At 44.0% G+C, this 23,643-nt stretch overlaps 1 protein-coding gene across 2 annotated transcripts in view; it reads left to right on the plus strand.

Moving 5' to 3' along the window:
* Positions 1 to 7,157: 7,157 nt before the first annotated feature.
* Positions 7,158 to 23,643, plus strand: part of LOC142493318 (solute carrier family 22 member 2-like) — a 61,893-nt gene continuing 45,407 nt past the window's right edge. The window contains exons 1-6 of one of the 2 annotated variants that reach the window (XM_075597100.1): positions 7,161 to 7,655; positions 11,306 to 11,409; positions 13,445 to 13,599; positions 14,512 to 14,680; positions 15,063 to 15,177; positions 16,069 to 16,175. In XM_075597100.1, the coding sequence (XP_075453215.1) occupies positions 7,248 to 7,655; positions 11,306 to 11,409; positions 13,445 to 13,599; positions 14,512 to 14,680; positions 15,063 to 15,177; positions 16,069 to 16,175 (1,058 nt within the window). In that variant the 5' untranslated portion in view covers positions 7,161 to 7,247. Of the gene's footprint in view, positions 7,656 to 11,305; positions 11,410 to 13,444; positions 13,600 to 14,511; positions 14,681 to 15,062; positions 15,178 to 16,068; positions 16,176 to 23,643 lie in introns of both variants that reach the window. The other variant, XM_075597102.1, reaches the window with a different exon arrangement.

Here is a 23,643-nt window from a genome sequence, read left to right on the forward strand (position 1 = left end):
TTATCGGCCACGCAAAGCCAGCACCTCTAATGAAGGAAGGTGAAGAATGCCCGTACCTCCAATCATCTGGGGCCTACCACCCTCAGGAACCCGATCAAATCCGGGTAGTGTTCAGCCCTAGCGCTCAGCTCCAGGGAGTCTCCCTGAACGACGCCCTCTTTACTGGGCTAGGCTCGACAACCAGTCTTCCAGGAGTGTTGTTCCGCTTCCACAAGGAGCTAAAAGCCATCTCCTTCCAAACGCCAGGTGATAGAGCGACAGGCTACCACGACTGGCATACCTACAAGGGGATGCACTCTGTGGGTAAAACTATGGAGACAAAAAGACTGTTCTCTCACAAGGCTAAAAGGAAACAGTGCCAGAGACTTTTACAAAAAGACATTGTGGTGCAACCAGCAAACCTGGAGCTGTGCATCCACCCTGCCTCCTATGCCAAAGAACCTTGGCCAAGGGACCTTGATACCAGTGATTCCGGCCGGTGTCACATCGCTATGTGGACATGGACTCTTGCATTGTTTGAGAATGTGATGTTATTTTGTTATGCATTGCACATATGTTCCACATATTCAAGTTATATAGTGGTATCTCCAGATACCAGACGGGGAGTGTCATGGAACAAGAACTACATTTCTGATTCACCCCCCTCTCTCCTTTGCAGCTTCTGCCTGTCAGATCTTATTCTCAGCTGCATGGAGTTTGCACACACATACTGTGCCTGCGTGACATGCAACAATGTTGCATTTCTTGCCTCTGGGCATGAAATCAGTGAGCTGCTACTGCAGCCTCTGAGATCCTCACCAGAATGGGCTAGTCTGCCCCCCTCCTGTTTGTTCAAGATAGTCTGTCCCAAGGCTATTCCCTTTACCCACATTGCTCCTAACTTCCTTTTCCACCCTAGATCACAGTGAGTACAGACCTGTCTGCATCCACCCCTGGTAAGGCCTTTCTCTCTTACCATAGTCTAACCTCATAGAAGCATCCCACATAGAGAAGCACTCTCTGCCTACACTACACCTACAAGTTCCTGTTGTTTTCTACTCCTGCAATAAAGTTAAGAAAGACATTAAGGACTTGTCATGCTTTGGAAGAGGGAAGACATGAGTTAAAGCTAACTGAAGCTATTCATACCTCAACACGTGACCCTAGCTTCAGGATAAGAATCACATAAGGTAACGTCTATAAAAGATACAGGGCGAAAGAGAAAAGTAACACCACTCAACACGTAACAATATGATTAATACAAATCAATGGAAGTATGCAACCTGATTCTGCCTTATTGCCTCTGTACTGGAGGAGATGGTTATTAAAGAACAAGAAAATCATATCACAGATCTTCATAAAAAAGTACATTTGTGGAGCACACCATGGGCTAATAATACTTCATATTTACAGGCATACCCAACATTAACGTGCGCATTGGGACCGGAGAATGTATGTAAAGCGAAAATGTACTTAAGTGGAAAAAGGTAGTGCTTCACTTTATCGATGCTTGTACTGTACTGCAATCGTCATATACTTGCATTGCTAATGTAAATAACGCATTTGTAACAGGCTCTATAGTCTCCCCGCTTGCGCACAGCTTCGGTACAGGTAGGAAGCCGGTATTGCTGTTCAGCTCGTGCTGACAGGCGCATGCGTGAGCTGCTGTTTGCCTTTTGGGCGATATGTCCTTACTCGCAAGTGTACTTAAAGTGAGTGTCCTTAAACTGGGGTATGCCTGTAATTCACCTTGAAAAGAAATCACAATAACTTGCAAAATAAATAGTGATAATGTTTTTATTAAAACAGGAGAGTGTGACTGGGAAGTGCAGTGAATGTTGAGGGAAACAATTATTCATTCCATTAATCTGAGGCACATAAATGTTCAACCATTGGGTTAATACACTGGTAGTGCCGGTATATACTGTATATCACTGTGTCAATGTTGGAAGACCGCAGTAATCGCTATAACCCTTTGGTCACTGCTCGGTCTCTAGTAAAATCCAGGTGGTAACATTACTTACAGGACACATTTACTTATGTCTCGAATCTGCTATAGTGTAATTTAATAGACACACGTGGTTATTGAAACTATATGATGATTTTGTTTGAATACCATAGGATCCTTGTTGTCTGAACTACTTATTCTGACTTGTTTCTTTTGCAGTTCCAATATATTTATTCTTGAGGCATTTTAAAATACCAAGCTTCAGTTAGCAGGAATAAAATGTTACAGGTTATAGGCGGAGCAGTCTTTTTGGTTAGCTGTTGCTTTCTACTCTGAGGTAATTTTTCTTAACCATGGCTTTTTTCTATCTACAAATTAACCTTTTCACTTTCGGCTTGTTGGTATGAAGAGACAAAGCATATCTTCATTATTGAAGGTCGCATATCTGTGTTCCGTACCGTCACTATCTAACTCTGGTGTACTCTCGCAAGCACAAAGCGAGATGTTTCATTTTGCACTGTGTGACTCCTTGCCATAGCATTTTCACAGAGCATGCAAAATTAACCCCCTTAAACGGCTTCTTTAGTGGAGCTGATTTTTGAACCCCAAAAATCTATCTAAAGTTATAAAACATACTAGCTTTTGTGCCTGGCTTCGCCTGGGGGAATGTAATATTTAATACATCTACCTGCCCCCCCCCCCTGCTGCCGGAACATCTCCCCGGCCACCCCTCTCCCCCCTGGATGTAGTGCGTGGTGAGATGTGTCTGTCTGTCTTTGTGTGTCTCCCCCAGCTGCCGGAATATGTCTTTGCCCCCCCCCCCAGCTGGCAGCACATCTCCCCGCGCCGCTGTGGCATGTCCCCTCGTTGCTGTCACATCTCCCCGCCTCCTCCCCCTCTCACCTCCGTTGGTACATCTCCCCTCGCTGCCGGAAAATATTCCTGCGCCCGCCCCCCTGTTGATACATTTCTCCCCCTGCTGGCACATCTTCCCCTCCTCCCCCCCTGCTGCCACATCTACCCCGCACATCTCACATCACACACACAGGCCAGATCCAGGCAAGGACACACCCCATCCCTTTGTAGCCACGCCCCCCTCGCACCCCGCTCCTGTTCTAACATTAGCCGTGGGAAACTTAGAATGTCCATAATTTGGGAGGTTAGTGACATTGGAACCTCAAAATAGTTGCATTGACCTACAAATCTGCCGCAGAATTTCCAGTCCAAGCTTCATTGTGCTACGTGGTGCCGTTTGTGAGATATCGATGCTACGGGCATACAAACAGACAGAAAACGAAATCCAACTTAGAATTATAGTATAAGTAATAGAGAAGGTAGATGTACAAGTCAGTGTGCAATTGATGCTGATGGTTACTACTGCAAAGCTAATGAAGGGGTTAACCCGTCCCACAACCTTCCTGGTAGGCCTAACCACCCACACTAGGGCAATTACCCCCTTCACTCAACCCCTCTGCCCCACATAAACCAGGTAGTCTTGCTTAACCCCTTCATTGCCTTAGCGGTTAGCTGTCTTGTGCTCTCTCAAGCTACTCATTGGTTTTGCCTTATCTTGTCTTGCCTTCCTGTTGTGACCTCAGCTCGTACTTGGACTCTTGACTTCTCGGTTCCCTTGACCTTGGCTTGCTTCTGGACTTCTACTCTCTCGGAGGCTACGGATATACGACAATTCTACACTTTCCAACCCTAGACTACGGCAAGTACCTTCTACCTACAGTACCTGACCTCTCCTACCCTGACCCGGCTATATCTCTCTACACACCGGACATGGCTGCTCGGTTGTTGGTCGGTGGCTATCAACATCCCCACCTCAGCCTTGCGGTGCCATCTTGTTTGTGGTGAGTACTCATCACAATTAACTCTAGATATGGGAGCAAATCCAAAAGAAATTTTAAATTCTCAACAGGTGTATCTCAACTCACCCCGATATTTGATAACCTGGATTTCTCCCCAGGTTGTGACACATACTGTTTCAACATATTTAAAAAATAATAACCTAACAAAGATAGGAGATTTCCTCCAAATTTCTGATTTATCAGGAACTCTCCCCTCCCCCCCACGCTGTGTCCCCATTCAAATATCTCAAAATCAGACATTTCCTTTACAAACTATCAAGCAAACTCTACTTCCCTGAGATGTCCGATTTTGAACATCTGTGCAATAGAGGTACCTACCAGAAGGGCCTAATAACGAAAATATATGCAGGGATCGGAGCAGTTGGAAACAACCCGGACCATAAATATATGTCAAAATGGACCAGTGATTGGAGCGATATCTGGGAGAACTCATCCAAAACATCTATCTGCACTATAACCAAAGAGAACATCTATAAAATTATATACAGTATCAGTGGTATCTTACACCAAAAAGGCCTAAACAGATATATCCCGAATCCTCCAATCAATGCTGGAGAGGGTGTGGATGAGTCGGAGATATGGTCCACATTTGGTGGAACTGCCCAATTATACAAAAATTTGGGACAAATATCCAAGAAATTATGGACACAATAACCGGGGTCGAGATTCCTTTAGACGCCCTAACCTATCTGTTGGCAAAAACCAATAAAGGACCTGAACGACTCAATTAGACGGCTAATCTCTCATATTATGACTGCTGCCAGATGCTTGGTGGCTGCTGCCTGGAAGAGCCCTCTCCCCCCTACAGGCTAACGGTAGAAAGGAGGATTGATGAGATAATGCTAATGGATAGGTTAATAGCTTTTCTCAAACAATCCACTGAGAGATTCTATAAAACTTGGGAACTCTGGTTTAATGACTGATTAATGACTGTCCAATGATAGGTGATTGATTAATGATCAATGTTTAGTGTGATCAATGTTTAGTGTGTATCAACTAACGGACAAATATATGTTTTTGAGTTGGAACGGTGCCTCCCCTTCCCTTCCCCCCTTCCCCTTTTTTTTAATCTCTCCATCTCTCTTTCTTGTCTTTTTTTTGTTTAGTTTAGTTATGTATACTTTTCGTATATGAATCACCCATAAATAAATGAAATGTACATAGTGTATTACAACTAAAACATTTATTTAATGCGCAAGACTAAAATGAAACACTTGCAATGTGTGTGGTATCTCTGCGTGGTAAAAATTGCCATCCGCAACATGAGCTTGCATAGCACAACGTTCATCAGCTGGGGTTGGCAGTCGCACTCCCCTCTCTTCGTGGCCGCGATTTGATCCGACTCCTCCCCCAGTTATGTCAGTGCTGTCCCGTATGCTCCTGCTTAGTTCAGACAGCTAATACAAGCTCCACCTTATGTGTTTCATGACTCCAGCCTGTCACTTCCTCAGGAGAAATTGGAGCGCTAGTGTCCATGTTGGCTATATAAAGCCTAAAAAAAAACATTAACCTCTTCTTCTCCTCCACCGCATACATAGGGAGGGGGGGGGGGGGAGATGAAGGGCAATACCAACAGCAATTGATACACTGTGATACTATACATATGTATGCACATGAGATACAGTATACCATAAAATAACATATTAACTGCAGCATCAGTGCCCTAGAATTGTAATGAACCCATCACATATAAGTAAAGGAGGAAATCACAAAACATCAATGCTACAGTGTATAGAACCGGACATCTCCTGCTAATACCTCATATACACTTACTGAAAATGCTTATATTGGCATCTGTAGTAAATGTCTAAAATATATAAAATACATATAAAAACAGAAACTACATGGAAAATTTGGATACTGTTAGAATTCTTTTACTGAAACTGTTTTTTATGGAGAGAGAGAAAAAAACATTTGAACTTTCTTTGAGGAAGGATGCCAGATAAACCTCTATGTTTAGACCCTCAGGGGCCATTGTTTTTAATGTGTAGATCCAGAAGCTCTCACGCCTGGATATTAAGTTTAATCTGTCCCCTCCTCTCCAGTTTGGTTTAGGGGATCTATCCCCTTACATGGCAGACCTTCTAGGTTTTGATTGTGTTTTATGATTAGATTAGATTAGAGACGCTGTGCGTTATTAACCCTTTTTTTATGTTATAAACATGCTCCGCCAAACGCCTTTTCAGAGGTATGCCTATCATCCCAACATACTGTAACCCACAAGGGCATTCTAATAAATAGACAAGAAACTTGCTTTTGCAGTTCATAAAAGTGTCTATTTCAAATACCTTGCCTGTTATGTTGGACTTGAAATCTTTGCATTTTATACTGTATTTGCACCCTAAGCAACCAGAGCATGTATGGTATCCATTTAGGTTCCTCATCCACATGAGGTCTTTATCTTTATTGGTGCTAATGGGACAGCGGAGTGCGAGGGTTAATTTGATATGTTTGCCATTTTATGCACAATCTGTGGGTTTTTAGATGACAAAGGGACAACAAATTAAATACCTTCTTAAGTCCCCTAATGATTGTTTATGATTTTAGTGATTTTTGGGGCCATATGGTTGCTATGGAGATGCTTTCAAGAAGTACTACTAGTTTAACATTATGTCATTCGCTTTAGTTGATAAGCGTTAGGATTAACCCAACATTCATTTGGGAATGCTTTACTAACCACGAAGGTGCACAAGGGGGTATGTAGTGTAGTTTTATGTTTATATTAATCCCTTTGTAGTCAGTTCGTTATGGAAACCCACAAATAGTTGACCAGTGGGCTACTAAGGGGTTAATATATACTGTAATGTATTGTAATAACTATTTTATCATCTATTTCAGGTTGGTCTAGCTTATCTTGCCTATGAATATAATGGTCAGTATATTGCCCATTATATACATAGAAAAGACAGGGCTGATGCCAGACTGGTCTAGGTGATAGAATGTTTGTGGTAGGTCTGCCATTCATCCTGTTCGGATCAATATTGAAACTTTATGTATGGCTGTTTTTACCTACAAATTAACCAAATTTGTCTGTTTTATCAAGCAAGGTCCACATTTATTAAACAGTACGGCAAAAGCTATAGGGTCTTCTTTCAAACCATTGTACTTAATGCACAAATGAAATATCTGGTTACTATGAAGGTATACCATTTTTTGGATTGGGGTGGGGGCTATTCTATTACTGTGAAAATATTCGGTACTATTAATTGTTAGTATGTAAACCAATAATGATTATTCTTGTGTGCTTTTTTATGACTGCATTGCTGGTGCCCACCCCTTTGATTTAGTGATTTATAAAAGAAATGAGACTGTTTAACTTAGGCAAACATCTTGCAGCTAGTTAATTTTCAATAGCTTGGAAAATACACAGTGCAAGGGCCAATATCAGAGCAACATACAGTACAGTATACAGAGAACGTAAGGTGGTTATTTTTTTCTGCTCAAAAATGCCTACTTTTGATGACATTTTGGAGCACATTGGGCAATTTGGTTTGTTTCAGAAGCAGACATTTCTGATGATGTGCCTGATTTCTGCTGTGTTTAGCCCTATTTATGTGGGCATAGTGTTTCTGGGCTTTGTGCCTGATTTCAGGTGTGCTAATCCTGGAGTCGTGGAGATTCGCAGCAAATGTGGATGGAGTTTAGAAGAGGAGCTTAATTATACAGTCCCAGGCCTGGACGACTCATTATATAGAAGCCAGTGTTTCCAGTATGATATAGACTGGAACAGGACGTCTTTGAGTTGCAAAAACCCATTATTCAATATAACCGATTATAGTGAGAGCAACGTGCCAATTACAAGTTGTAAAGATGGATGGGTGTATGATACTACTGGATCATCCATTGTGACAGAGGTAAGGTTATATGCACTGGGAATCAGCTGGACACAAGAATCATCCTACACATTTAAATGAATGGGCCCCTGGACTGAATTTTCTAGGTTGTGTGAAGGTGACAACTAAAGTTAAATGGTGTGTAATCCGTATAGAGTGGTTTTTAGTTAATATGGGGGATATTTTTTTTGTATTTCTAATCTACAAATCTTAATGTAACAAAATATGGGGACAATTTGTGGCTTGTTTAATTCCTTTTGTTTGGCTAAAATGGGCAGTTCACTTCCAGTATCTATTGTGTGGAAGATACTAAGGATGGCCGTTTGTGTTCCTTTGTTCCATTTTGCAGCCCAAATCTTCATTGTACAAAAGATCAAACAATTCTAAAAAGATTTGATCCCACAAATGAGTAGTATGTCCTACTTGGCCACTTTATGTATTATCATTCTTTTTTAATATAGATATTTAACCAGAAAATCCAACTTTACAAGTTGTTTTCAAGTTTGTCCTGGAAAAGCAGAGGAAAATAAAATATCTACCCAATTGCTTCAGTCCAACATGGCAGCATCAAGGCACACAGGCAAAATATCACCCAGAGCTGGGAGATGGCTACTAGCAGCCCCCTTTTTGACCTCTATAATGATATGGAACATTTATTCTGGTAGATGAATTTCAGTGGGTTCTAGATATCTTCTTTGTATTGCAGTTTACAAATGATTGTTTTCCCTTATATATACAGTATATGAAAAATGGAGGTTTGGACTCTGCTACAGTACAGTAGATATGTTTTTTGGTTGCTGGATAAGATGACAGAGTGGCTTGTAGCTCTATGTTGCAATATAACTTAGAGAAACAAACGCATGATAATTGTGACTCCGACAGTCTCATTTTGTTTATCTTGACTGTCCCTCAGGTTCACATAATCCACATTTTACCTCAATCTTTTACTTTTTTTTAAAAAAAAGAGAGAAAATACGTTACTAAAAACTTGTGCAAAACCAATAAATCCATCCTCTGTTTAATCTTACTGAAAATCATGACATTAAATTATATAATTTTAGAGGACAGGGAAAATTCTTAAAATGTAACCAAATATATACTTATGCCCATTATAATGCAAGCTCATTCATAGTTAGTGGATTGGATACTGCAGTGATTTAACATCTTAAATTGTAACAATATATGCTACAGAAAGTTCTAAATACCATTTGTATGAAGTTAGAAGTTACAGTAGTTTAAAATACATTTGATTTATTATTTATTAAGTCCTAACCATAAAGCATATGCAGATGATCAAGATTTAAACATTTCCAGACTTGTTGATAATGCTGTCAATTTTTATCAAAGATGCATAAACTTTTATCAGCATTTGTTTTTTGGTGTGGATTGTATTTCCTTAGAGTTTTGTTGTGTATGTATAGAGGATATAGTAATAAGTGCCCACCAAGTTACACAGTACTTTTAATTCTTCTTTTGTGCTTTGCAAACAAAAAAAGTTCATTATAGGCACGCACAAAAAAATATTTTATGTATTGATCCTTAAACTCCATGGTCTTAAATTAACTGAAAGTCCTGAAAGTACTTCAAACACATACTGTATAGCATGTGCATAAGCAAGTTTAGTAGTATTTAATCTTTTAGAACATATCTACAGTACTGTGCATGTTCATAATATGGTAAGACATGCAAATGTAGCCAGGGGTATTTTAACTTCTGTCACATTATGGTGGTATATTCTGTAATATTGTGCGTTATCACTGCTATTGAATATTATGGAGACTTTGTGATATTGTGCTTTATAACATAATATTCTGCATTATCAGTAAGTACAGTAACATACATCTGTACAATCCAAGGTATTTCTTAATCTCTGGTCCACTGATTTACTGTCGTGTGTCATTGAAGGAATAAAGTTGGGATATCTTATTTTCTTTTAAAGTACCTATTTTTTCTGTGTTTTGCTATATTCAGGTTTTTGTTGCATGTAATTAACAGTGTTAAGTCTGCACCGCTTGTCTCTTGTAGTTATTTTTCAATTAATGTTTTTTAAAGATTGTTTTACACGTGAACTGACAATCATTACAGCTATTTAAAATTCTATTTTAAAAAGCTGTAATGAATGGCAGTTCACGTGCAAAACAATTCTATTTTAATTACAAATTCGCACCTGGCCGCATATTCAAAAAACAGCTTCAGCCAGTTTTAGGTTAAAACGCCAAAACGTGGGAAATGTTAAATGTTTATTTATTTTAAAATCAATCAGCTTTGTAGTATTAGTTGATACTGTTTTTAAAATATTTTTATTCAACTCTTAATGCCATTTTTTATATCCTGAGCATCCTTTGTTTTCTTGTAACACTTTCCTGTTTGTGATCATTTGTTGCCAATGTTCCCAAAAGTTTGAGCTGTAAACTGTAACAATAGTTAATATTACCTTCGTAATATAAGGATACATTGTAGCTGTTGAGTTACAATGACTGACGGATTGATTGAAATTGAAAGGTGGCCATTATGTTAGGCACACAATAAGGAATTTTACAGATTTATAACGGGAGCACCAAAGGGATTGCCAGCTTCGGTAAGAATGTAGAATTATATATTGTCACATGCCTTACATATTAAAATAACACAAAAAAAGGGGAATGTAGTATTGGTGCTTTAAAAACTGCAATTACAGAAATACCCTAAGTGGTTGAATATTCCCCTTTTTCCAGTGGAGAATCGCGTGTGAATCTTTCTTCCCAATAAAAAAATGCACTTGCTGCATTCCTTGTATGGCATATAGTAGCAAACCTAATTTTAATTACGTAAAACCAGATACATCATTTACAGGTACATGAAATAATCCATTTGTGGGCTGAAACATTAGTTTCTTAAATACATTAATGATATATTTTTAGTAACTGTACCCAAATTTCTTCATCATTGTAAATTGGCATTGTCTTGGTATTGTATTGCCCAACGCTAAATCCAATATGACAAAAATATACAGGAAATACCTATATATCTCTTGAAAAAAGGGTAATTTAGTTAAACCCTTTGGCCAAAGCATTTTAAGCCTGCAAGCCACTTCAAGGCATGACCAAATATTGCAGGTCCTAACACTAACTGATTAAAATTCTTATTTACCTCTATAGAGGAAGAATGATCAATTGTCATTCTTCCTCTAACTATAGCGGTAAATAAGAATTTTAATCAGTTAGTGTTAGGACCTACAATATTTGGTATGCCTTGAAGTGGCTTGCAGGCTTAAAATGCTTTGGCCAAAGGGTTTAACTAAAGGACCCTTTTTTCAAGAGATATAAAGGTATTTTACTGTATATTTTTGTCATATTGGACTTCTTTGTTGTTTTTTTTGTTATATACTGTACATTTAGCCATGCCCATTGGCACTCAAATTGACACCCACACACACACACACACACACACACACACACACACACACACACACACACACACACACACACACACACACACACACACACACACACACACACACACACATAATGTGGTAATTGTTGTTTTGTTTTTTTAGAGCTTGCTGGGTATCTGTGTGTTTAAAATTGTATTGCCCTATTTCATTAAATGAATGTGATATTTTTGTTATACTGTAAATTGTGTGTTCAACATATCACTGATTGTTATACCTAGTTTGTCCCATGCATCTTCAGTTTAATCTTGTGTGTGCCGATTCTTGGAAGCTGGATCTGTTTCAATCATTTGTGAACCTTGGATTCTTTCTTGGCTCCTTGTTCATCGGATATGTTGCAGACAGGTACGAACGTTAACTGTACTGAGCAAATTGGAAAAGTACACAAACAAAAATGATACTGGGTGCATGTTTGAAGGCCAAAATACTTTTCTTTGATGCACTGAACCATTTTCTGCTTGCATGTGGGTCAAATGTAAGAAGCTCTTAAATTATAGGGGTTTTTTTTACATTTGAACCTTATTGTTATGTATGGCAGTTTATTCCCTTGAGACCAGGCACACGTTTTACTTAGACAAAAGAGAGAGAAACAGACTGTGCTGCAGAATTATATTGCTGTAGACAAGAGGTGAGTAGTCTTCAGCCTAGAGCGTCATTTTTTTGGAGGAAATGTGTGTGTATGTGAAAGTGTTACTTTTTCCGGAGCAGGCCCCCTCCTGTAGCGTCACATATGACACTACTGGTAATAAGACAAGAGAAGCATTTATTTAATCCATGTGTTTAATCTGAAACTGTTCACCCTTCCCCTTTATAGTTTTACAAACAAGAAGGGGATTTTCTTTTTATGTTTGGCTATAAAGCTCCAGAAAGACAGAAGATACGCACAAGTTATCAACAATTAATATAGAAATTTAACATTTAATTTAGCAAAATTGGATTAGGAAAAGATATTTAGCAAATTGCAACTAAACGACTCTATTGACTTATTTGGGGTAAGTTCTAACCACCAGATGTGCAAGTATAATACAGAGGTAGTGATATTTCTTGTACAGGGTTTGTCTGGTCCCTTGTCAACTATTACTGCTTCGATCCAACTGAAGACGGGGTACCATAGGAAAACAAATTATGATGTGATGTTAATTGTATTGTGAAGACACATTTTATGAAATTGAGAAAAATAGGAATTTACGATGACATTATTTTAATGCTGTTTCTTAACATATACATATATGTATATATTTAAGTATAATCTCCCGACTGCAAACCTTGGAGAAAACCAGTGCAAGACCATTAATTACACCAGATTTATTTAAAGGAAAATTGCCAACTGCTTTCAGTAGGATTTCTTTTCTTTAATAAAAGTGGTGCTGCTTTTTGCCCACGTTTTGACCCAGTTTTGCAGTCCTAGAGTCGATAGAACCCTTCATAACATACCTGTACAGCAAAGTATGCATAGCACTGTAAAGGTTTCTAAAACTTTCTGTTTATAGAACATGTAAAAGACCTAATTATTTATACATTGATGTGGCATCTCCATAATTGGATCACATAAAGCCGATTCTGGGGAAAACATTTGTCAAACATTGTTCTGCTAGTATATTTCAATGTTATTATTGGAGGAATAAGCACGTGGAAAGTGGGTCGCTATGATGTTAGAGATGTAGCCAGCTTCATTGTTCCTAGTGCTACATACAAAAAATATATATTGTTAATGGGTAAAAAGTTACACAAAATGTATAAAAAAAATTATATAGGTGCTTTTCTCAAAGCTGCCTGGTCTAAATGACAACAAAAAGCCACAAATTGAAAAAAACAAGATGAGAGATAGCACTCAGTAAAAAACGCATGGTCTAATCCTTACAAGGAACAAACAGGCTTCAATTCAATTGAAAAAATCTTTATCTAATTTGTTAGAGTAGCCACAGCGACGTTTCAGGCGAACATGGCCTTTCCTCAGGTACTGTAGGTGTGGCTAACACAACCCATTATAACTCAGAACATCACAGGGTTTCACAATATATCCAACCAGAGGGAACAATGAAGCCTGTAACGTACACGTTACATACATTCCACGTATGTGGAAGACCTTCATAGCACAAAACTCTGTTCAACTTTGCCCTCTGTTCAGTAACAAACTCACTAATAAACTGCTCAGAAACACTTACTTTGTTCAGGTGCTGTAAAACTAAATCTATAAATAAACCCATCCTCTCTAAATAATCATTAAAATATAGTGTACAAAAGTGTAAAACAAGACAAACTAAATTATTACTAGAGGCTGGTGAGCACAGTTTATTTAGCGTATGGATACTTCATTCTTGTTGCTTTTTCGGAAAATGCATATAGGAGGAATAACGTTATTTATTTATTTTTTCTTTAGATTTGGCCGTAAACCCTGCCTCTTAATTAGTCTCTTTATAACTGGTGTTTCTGGTGTTGGTGTGGCATTTTCTCCAACTTACCCCGGGGTGGTTATCTTCCGATTTATTCAAGGCTTAGTCAGCAAAGGCAGTTGGTTGTCAGGTTATATACTAAGTAAGACATCTTTGCTTCTTTGTAAAATTGATAAAGACCTGTAATGATGCTCCCATACATGCAATTTAGCATGTCATCCAAATTAGTACGAATCCCTGGTGGAGCGTATGAACTTTGATTATGACAGGTGAATGGTTTGTGTTTATACATATCTGGCTTGAATGTGTTATGGGGAGACCTACAATAATTCATCTACTGTAACTTGAGATGGGAGATCAAATCTTATAAAATAACTTGTTCTGATTTGTTGCACCTGAACCAGAAGGTCTCCCAATATATGACCATACTCAATTTATTACTCCTATTCAATATACTGTGAAGACATCTTTCCTGCACTGGAGTAGATTTTAGTCACATTCATCTGAATGGAGCTGAACTATTTTCCAGCATGGGGAAGTTGCCTTCACAGGATATTGAATTGTGTGCCAATGTCATTCTCTGAGAATTCAAAATGGCAAGAACAACTTGCTTGCTACAGACATCACCAATACTGCTGACATCAATTCATGAGGAAGTGTAGGGGGAATGTATACGTCTTTCAAGTTATGACTCGCACTCATGGGATGCTTAGAAACACTTCCCTGGTGTTGGTGCTGTCAAAATAAATACATACAAAGAATCCTCCATTGTAGAAACACTTTATGCAGTTGAATTTAGGGCTGCATTAGTGGATATATTTCACAATATATTAGTCACATGTTAAATGTACAGTAAGTAGCATCTTGAACACATCTTGATAGAAGGAGTGTGTGGTGGCTACAGGTGCTTTCTTAAAATACATTTTTCAAACTGTTTTGTTTAAACAGTACTGTAGTTTTATAGTATGCATTTCCAGCACATTCTCTCTGTATTATGTATAATATTACTGAAGTCATAAGATAATTTCCTAAACACCTATTGTCATGTTTGTAGTTGCAGAGTTTGTCGGCTTGGAGCACAGAAAGACCGTAGGTGTTTTGTACCAGGTGGCCTTCACTGTTGGACTTTTAGTACTCTCTGGCGTTGCTTATGGCATTACTAACTGGAGATGGTTGCAGCTGGCGGTCACATTGCCAAACTTCATGTTCTTGCTATATTACTGGTAAAAAAAAAATTTAGAAAAAAAATATCAAACCATGTTACCACAATTATAACAATACACGTTTCTTTTTCTTTCTTTCTTTTTTTTTTTTTTTTTTTTTAGAAAATCTCACTTATGATAAAAAAACACCACATCATTTCCTTATTAAAATTGTTTGTAGGGAGAAAACAAAGAAGTAGAGAAGTTACGTTTATTGGTTAACGGAAGGATGCAAGCTTTTGAGAATAAAATGATTCTTTAAGAATCCACAAAAAAAAGGGGGGGAGTTGGGGGAAATGATTTGCACTGGTTCACCCATCTCTACGCATGATACAAGGTGCAGCAGATACCATAGCAGTTAACACCTCTTCCCTCGCTAATATCAAGCTTCACCTTTTTACAGGTGTGTTCCGGAGTCTCCTCGGTGGCTCATTTCCCAAAACAGGAAGGCTGAAGCAAGAGAAGCTATCCAACATATTGCCAAGAGGAATAGGAAAACTGTACCAGAAACTTTAGAGGTAAAGTGGTAAAGAAGTAGACCCATACTGATATAGGAAGAGTGTTTAACAGGTTAGGGGTTATTCATTACACTGCGATAGTGCAGATTGGGGAAGGAGAATCTCACTGACTTCAATGTGAGTTTGTATGCGGTAGTGGCCCTGAATTACAGCTTCGGGGTTGTATTTTATTTGGTGGAGAATGTCCTCAAATTTGTTTCTCAATATGTTTTTTTCAAATATTATATTTTGCGTTTTCACAGACATTTTCTGAAATGTTACAGTGTTTGGTTATGTATCCAGTGAATTTTGCAAAACTTTGCCCAGCATTTAATGAAAGTGGCAGTAAGTCGCAGTAGATAAAGAACTACAGTACGTGGCCGTGTACATTTACTTTTAACGCTTGGTTCACTTTTTCCAGACATTTGCCATTTTCGCAAAACGGCAAATTTCAACAAATTTTGTTTTGCATATTGTGTATCTAATAATTTCCAGGGACATGAGCCTCAAAATAGTACAATAGCCAAAAAGTGCAGTATATTGGTATTTATTTAGTCGTTTCTAAATATACTGTATATGGAACTGGCATCTGTATACTAGCAAGGCATTGTTATATGAAGGTTCACATTTTTCAAGTTTAATCTATCACCGTTTAGTGTTATGTCAAGAAAGTATTTTTTTTTTTTTTTTTTTAAATACATTTTAAGGATGTCGTTCTATTGTATGCTTTATTAAAACAAATATAGTGTATCTATATCTAACATGGTGTTTTAATGTTCAAAACATATTGCAATTGCACATTTTAGATGTCCTAAAACTGTGTATGTTTAACAAACGTCTGTGCATTATATTTTTTGATAACATTGTGATGCTCATGGCAGTCACTTTTTAGTGTTGCTTTTTGTACAATAGATCCTAACAGCAGATGAAGATGTCGGCAAAAAGCAGATTCCTTCCTTCATGGACTTGGTCAGGACACCTCAGATAAGAAAGCACACTTTTATTCTGATGTACATCTGGTAAGAGAACACGTTTAGATATCTACAGTATGGCCTAACCCTAATCTACTGTACACTAGAGGTGTACAAACCTGTCCTGGTTTACTTTATGAAAGGTCCCATAATATTACCAACATTTGTCATTTGTCATCATAACTCTGTGCCCAGGACATACTTGAAAACGAGCGGTAACGTTCAATGTATTACTTCCTGGTAATACATTTTTATAAATAAATCAATCAAAAAAATGAAAAATCAATTATACCACAAAAAAATTCTTAGAGAAACCACTAGGAAATTATATATGTGGTAGATGCATTATGTGCAAACATGTCACGAGATAAGACTGTATGTGACACAAGGACTGGCAAAGAGTATCCAGTATCACAATTCATAAATTGTCTCACAAATGTTCTGGTATATAATTGATTGTCCATGTAAACTTAGGTATATTGGTAAAACCATCCGACCCCTCAAGGTCAGAATTGGGGAACACATACATGGGATCAAAAATGCCAAATGTCATCTAGAGAAAGGCAAAAAGATTCATAATTTAGCACAACTCTTTCTAGTCCATCATGAGGGAAGACATGAGGAATTGCTGATGGAAGACATGAGGAATTGCGGTTTAGAGGTGATCTAGAGAGACCCAAGAAGAGGTGACCGAGATCTAGGGCTCCTCCAAATAGAACAGTTCTGGATATACACACTAAACAGTAAAGCACCCTCAGGACTTAATGAATTGATAGAACTTACTCCATTTTTGAAATGATGAAATGGGCTACATATATTGGAAACATCTATTATATGTCATAAGACAAAACATTTCCATTTGGAATATTAAGAGCTTTTGTATTGTGTTATACAATCATTTATTAACAGTCTTTCACTTGCATTCATCAATTTCCTCTTCCCAATTGTGTGTAATCATTTTGGGATAATATATAAGACCCTTCTGACCAATAGGTCTATATATGCTATATGACCAATGTTATTGTCAGCAGATTTGACTTGATGTTAGATATATCCTTTCTGCTATGATTGTGCAATTGATGGATATATATATATATATATATATATATATGTTTTTGTTAACATCCTTTATATTACCATCTATGGATACTATACAAGATCATCTGGACCCATTGTTTTGCCAATGCAACATCTAAATACTGAGACATATTGATCATATTTTTGTTCTATTTGGTGATAATGAATTATTATCTATCTGGAATATACAACTAATTACAAATCCGAGTATCAATGGGTTATGTTTCTATATGGAGATAATTGGGTATCCTTAAAAGACTCATGAGCAGTGTTCGACAATGCTATACATTTACACGCCCGGGGCGAGTGGATTTAACCTCCGGGCGAGTAAATATTGGCCCAAGCAGCACATGTGTTTGTTTTTTTAAATTTCCCTGCTCGTGCTGAAATTTTCCCTGCTCGCGCTAAAAAATAAAATAAAAACTCCCCCTGCCTGACAGCTGATTGGCGCGCGCTCCCAGGCTCTGTGGGCGCGCGGCCAGGCTCTATATGAGCCCGCCCCCAACGAGCGGCCATTCTTTCTGCCCGGACATCTGTTGGAGAGTAAGTACTCAACAATCTCTCCATGCTGCGGCCCCTCTGCTCCTTCCCTGCGATCCCCCTGGTCCCCACATGGCTCCCTACTCCCCACCGTGGCACTCTGTGCCTCCGCCTTTGCGTTAGCTCTCCTGTCCTCTTCCCCTGCTCCTGTCCCCTGCTCCTGTCCCCTTCCCCTCCTCCTGTTCCCTCCTCCTGTCCCCTTCCCCTGTCCCCTTTCCCTGTCCCCTTCCCCTTGATCCACCAATTGCTGCCCGGGCCGGGAGGTCCCCACTGCTGCAGCCCAGTTGGCGTGCGGGGGGGGGCCTCGGCCCTCACCACGTGCCTCCCACCCACCCTGCCGCCTTCCCGCCAGCTAGCTTCATGACGGCGCAGCTGCCGCATGAGGTGGGAGGGGGATGTCGGCCTGCCCCCCCCCCCCACGAGCTTCATGCCGCCGCGGGCTGGGGGGAAGAAGCAGCCTGCAAAGCTGCTTGGCCGCGCACTGTGATGACATGCCGGCGAGGGGAGCAGGGCAGTGGTGCCCGCTGGGGGATACCTCGCCACGTCCCTCCCACCCACCCTGCCTCCCTAAAGCTTCCAATACGCCCGCGTGAGGTATGGGGGGGATGTCTGCCTGCCCCCCCCACAAGCGGGAGATGGGCGCGGGTAGGTGTGGGAGGAGCGCGGTGGTGGTGCTGGTCGCGGCCTCTCCTCCCCCGTGTGTGTGTGAATGTGTATGTGTGTATGGGAGTATGTGACACCAGAGGTACCCCCCCAATCAGTCACCCCCCCCCCAGTCAGTCACCTCCCCAATCAGTCACCTCCCCCAATCAGTCGCCACCCCCCCCAGTCAGCCACCCCCCCCAAGTCAGTCACCCCCCCCAAGTCAGTCACCCCCCCAAGTCAGTCACCCCCCCATGTCAGTCACCCCCCCCAGTAAGTCACCCCCCCCAGTCAGTCACCCCCCCAGTCAGTCACCCCCTCCCAGTCAGTCACCCCCCCCAGTCAGTCACCCCCCCAGTCAGTCACCCCCCCCCAGTCAGTCACCCCCCCAGTCAGTCACCCCCCCGCCCCAGTCAGTCACCCCCCCGCCCCAGTCAGTCACCCCCCGACCCAGTCAGTCACCCCCCCGACCCAGTCAGTCACCCCCCCCGACCCAGTCAGTCACCCCCTGCCCCAGTCAGTCACCCTCTCGCCCCAGTCAGTCACCCCCCGCCCCAGTCAGTCACCCCCCACCCCAGTCAGTCACCCTCTCTCTCTCTGTGTATCACCCACCATTTCTCCCCTCTGTGTCTCCGCCCCACACTCTCTCTCTCTCCACCCCCACACTCTCTCTCTCCCCCACACTCTCTCTCTCTCCCCCACACTCTCTCTCTCTCCCCCCACTCTCTCTCTTTCTCTCCCCCACACATTCTCTCCCTCCCCCACACTCTCTCTCTCTCCCCCACACTCTCTCTCTCTCCCCCACACTCTCTCTCTCTCCCCCACACTCTCTCTCTCTCCCCCACACTCTCCCTCTCTCCCCCACACTCTCTCTCTCTCCCCCCCACTTTCTCTCCCCCCCACACTTTCTCTCTCCCCCCCACTCTCTCTCCTCCACTCTCTCTCTCCCCCACTCTCTCTCCCCCACTCTCTCTCTCCCCCACTCTCTCTCTCCCACACTCTCTCTCTCCCCCCACACTCTCTCTCTCCCCCCACACTCTCTCTCTCCCCCCACACTCTCTCTCTCCCCCCACACTCACTCTCCCCCCCACACTCTCTCTCCCCCCACACACTCTCCCCCCCTACACCTCTCTCACCCCCCACACACTCACTCCCCCCCCACACTCTCTCCCCCCCCACACTATCCCCTCTCCCCCCCCAACAACTCTCACTCACACTCCCCCCCACACTCTCTCCTCAAATCTCTCCCCCCACACTCTCTCTCCCCCCACCACTCTCACCCCCACACTCTCTCTCTCCATTCACTCTCTCTCTCCCCCACTCTCTCACTCTCCCCCACTCTCTCTCTCTCCCCCCCACTCTCTTCTCCCCCCACCTCTCTCTCCCCCCACACTCTCTCTCTCCCCCCACACTCTCTCTCCCCACTCTCTCTCTCCTCCCCACTCTCTCTCTCTCCCCCACTCTCTCTCTCTCCCACCACTCTCCCACTCCCCACTCTCTCTCTCTCTCTCACCCCCCATTCTCTCTCTCTCCCCCACTCTCTCTCCCCCCATTCTCTCTCTACTCCCCCCATCTCTCTCCCCCCACTCTCTCTCTCCCCACACTCCTCACCCCACCTCACTCTCCCCCCCCACACTCTCTCTCTCTCACCCCCCACACCCTCTCTCTCCCCCCCCACACTCCTCTCCCCCCACACTCTCTCTCTCTCTCTCACCCCCCACTCCTCTCTCTCTCCCCCCCACACACTCTCTCTCCCCCCACACACTCTCTCCCCCCCACACTCTCTCTCTCCCCCCCACACTCTCCTCTCCCCCCCACACTCTCTCTCTCCCCCAACTCTCTCTCTCCCCCAATCTCTCTCTCTCTCCCCTACACTTCTCCCCCCCACACTCCTCTCCCCCCACTCTCTCTCTCTCCCCCCACTCTCTCCTCCCTCCCACTCCTCTCTCCCCACTCTCACTCTCTCCCCCCACTCTCTCTCTCTCCCCCCACTCTCTCTCTCCCCCCACTCTCTCTCTCTCTCCCCCACTCTCTCTTTCTCTCTCTCCCCCCACTCTCTCTCTCCCCCCACTCTCTCTCTCTCTCCCCGACACTCTCTCTCTCCCACACTCTCTCTCTCCCCCACACTCTCCCTCTTCCCCACACTCTCCCTCTTCCCCACACTCTCTCTCTCCCCCCACACTCTCTATCTCCCCCACACTCTCTGTCTCCCCCCACACTCTCTCTCTCTCCCACCACTATCTCTCTCTCTCTCCCCCCACACTCTCTCTCTCTCCCCCCACTCTCTCTCTCCCCCACTCTCTCTCTCCTCCCACTCTCTCTCCCCCCTCTCTCTCTCTCCCCCCACTCTCTCTCCCCCCACTCTCTCCTCCCCCCACTCTCTCTCTCCCCCCATTCTCTCTCTCTCTCTCCCCCCCACACTCTCTCTCTCCCCCCACTCTCTCTCTCTCTCCCCACTCTCTCTCTCTCTCCCCCCACTCTCTCTCTTCTCCCCCCACTCTCTCTCTCTCTCCCCACTCTCTCTCTCTCTCTCCCCCCATTCTCTCTCTCTCCCCCCACTCTCTCTCTCTCCCCCCACACTCTCTCTCTCCCCCCCCACACTCTCTCTCTCCCCCCCACACTCTCTCTCCCCCCACACTCTCTCTCCCCCACCACACTCTCTCTCCCCCCCCCCCCCACACTCTCTCTCTCTCCCCCACTCTCCCTCTCTCTCTCCCCCCACTCTCTCTCTCCCCCCCACACTCTCTCTCCCCCCCCCACACTCTCTCTCTCTCCCCCACTCTCCCTCTCTCTCTCCCCCCACTCTCTCTCTCCCCCCCCCCACTCTCACTCTCTCCCCCCACTCTCTCTCTCTCCCCCCACTCTCTCTCTCTCCCCCCACTCTCTCTCTCCCCCCACTCTCTCTCTCTCTCTCTCTCTCTCCTCTCTCTCTCTCCCCCCACTCTCTCTCCCCCACTCTCTCTCTCTCTCCCCCCCACACACTCTCTCTCTCCCCCACACTCTCTCTCTCCCCCCACACTCTCTCTCTCCCCCCCACACTCTCTCTCTCCCCCAATCTCTCTCTCTCTCCCCTACACTGTCTCTCTCCCCCACACTCTCTCTCTCCCCCCACTCTCTCTCTCTCCCCCCCACTCTCTCTCTCTCCTCCCACTCTCTCTCTCTCCCCCCACTCTCACTCTCTCCCCCCACTCTCTCTCTCTCCCCCCACTCTCTCTCTCCCCCCACTCTCTCTCTCTCTCTCCCCCCACTCTCTCTTTCTCTCTCTCCCCCCACTCTCTCTCTCTCCCCCCACTCTCTCTCTCTCCCCCCGACACTCTCTCTCTCCCACACTCTCTCTCTCCCCCACACTCTCCCTCTTCCCCACACTCTCTCTCTCCCCCCACACTCTCTATCTCCCCCCACACTCTCTGTCTCCCCCCCACACTCTCTCTCTCCCACCACTATCTCTCTCTCTCCCCCCACACTCTCTCTCTCTCTCCCCACACACTCTCTCTCTATCTCTCCCCCCCCACACTCTCTCTCTCTCTCTCCCCCCACTCTCTCTCTCTCCCCCCACTCTCTCTCTCCCCCACTCTCTCTCTCCTCCCACTCTCTCTCCCCCCTCTCTCTCTCCCCCCACTCTCTCTCCCCCCACTCTCTCTCTCCCCCCATTCTCTCTCTCTCTCTCCCCCCCACACTCTCTCTCTCCCCCCACTCTCTCTCTCTCTCCCCACTCTCTCTCTCTCTCCCCCCCACTCTCTCTCTCTCTCCCCACTCTCTCTCTCTCTCTCCCCCCATTCTCTCTCTCTCTCCCCCCACTCTCTCTCTCTCCCCCCACTCTCTCTCTCTCACCCCCACACTCTCTCTCTCCCCCCCACACTCTCTCTCTCCCCCCACACTCTCTCTCCCCCCCCACACTCTCTCCCCCCCCCCACACTCTCTCTCTCTCCCCCACTCTCCCTCTCTCTCTCCCCCCACTCTCTCTCTCCCCCCCACTCTCTCCCCCCACTCTCTCTCTCTCCCCCCCCACTCTCACTCTCTCCCCCCACTCTCTCTCTCTCCCCCCACTCTCTCTCTCTCTCTCTCTCCCCCCACTCTCTCCCCCCACTCTCTCTCTCTCTCTTCCCCCACTCTCTCTCCCCCACTCTCTCTCTCTCCCACCACTCTCTCTCCCCCCACTCTCTCTCTCTCTCCCCCCACTCTCTCTCCCCCACTCTCTTTCTCTCTCTCTCCCCGACACTCTCTCTCTCTCCCCCATCCTCTCTCTTTCTCTCTCCCCCACTCTCTCCCCCCCACACACTCTCTCTCTCTCTCCCCCCCCACACACACTCTCTCTCTCTCTCCCCCCCCACACACACTCTCTCTCTCCCCCCCCCACACACTTTCTCTCTCTCTCTCTCCCCCCCCCACTCTCTCTCTCTCCCCCCCACCCTCTCTCTCCCCCACACTCTCTCTCCCCCCACACTCTCTCTCTCCCCACACTCTCTCTCTCTCCCCCACACTCTCTCTCTCTCCCCCCCACTCTCTCTCTCTCTCTCTCTCTCTCTCCCCCACACTCTCTCTCTCTCTCTCTCCCCCACACTCTCTCTCTCTCTCCCCCACACTCTCTCTCTCTCCCCCACTCTCTCTCTCCCCCACTCTCTCTCTCTCTCTCTCTCTCCCCCTCTCTCTGTCCCCCACACTCTCTCTCTCCTCCACACTCTCTCTCTCCCCCACACTCTGGATCTCTTATTTACCCTATATATCTTACTTGCCCTATACTACACCGAAATAACCTATACTACTTTCTTCCAGATCTGACTCAAGCTTCACACGGAAGACATCGGAACCCCCCCTAACCCAGAAGACAGGTAGGGAACACCTCCCCTCCAATGTATAACATTGCGGGAATGAGGGTACCTGGACATTGAGGGACTGCGGATCAGGTAAGATCCCAGGCGGGATTGCTGCTTTAGATATTGTGAAGCGGGGACGTCCAGACACTGGTTAAGGGGTTCAGGAAACTAGTCATTCCCACCTGGCTTTTATTTCTAGATCCGACATTTACACACACACACACGTAACAAGGACTAATTGTAGTATAATGTAATACAATAAATACATTTATGTCAAAAACGAATGTTGTTCTGACTAGGAATTTATTAAATGTTCTTTATTTATATATTTTATTTTAAAGGGGGGTTGGGGGCGGGACTAGGGGCGGGTTGGGGGCGGGACTAGGGGCGGGTTGGGGGCGGGACTAGGGGCGGGTTGGGGGCGGGACTAGGTGGCGAGTAGA

This window comes from Ascaphus truei, chromosome 4, assembly GCF_040206685.1.
Source record: "Ascaphus truei isolate aAscTru1 chromosome 4, aAscTru1.hap1, whole genome shotgun sequence".
Classification (NCBI taxonomy): domain Eukaryota; kingdom Metazoa; phylum Chordata; class Amphibia; order Anura; family Ascaphidae; genus Ascaphus; species Ascaphus truei.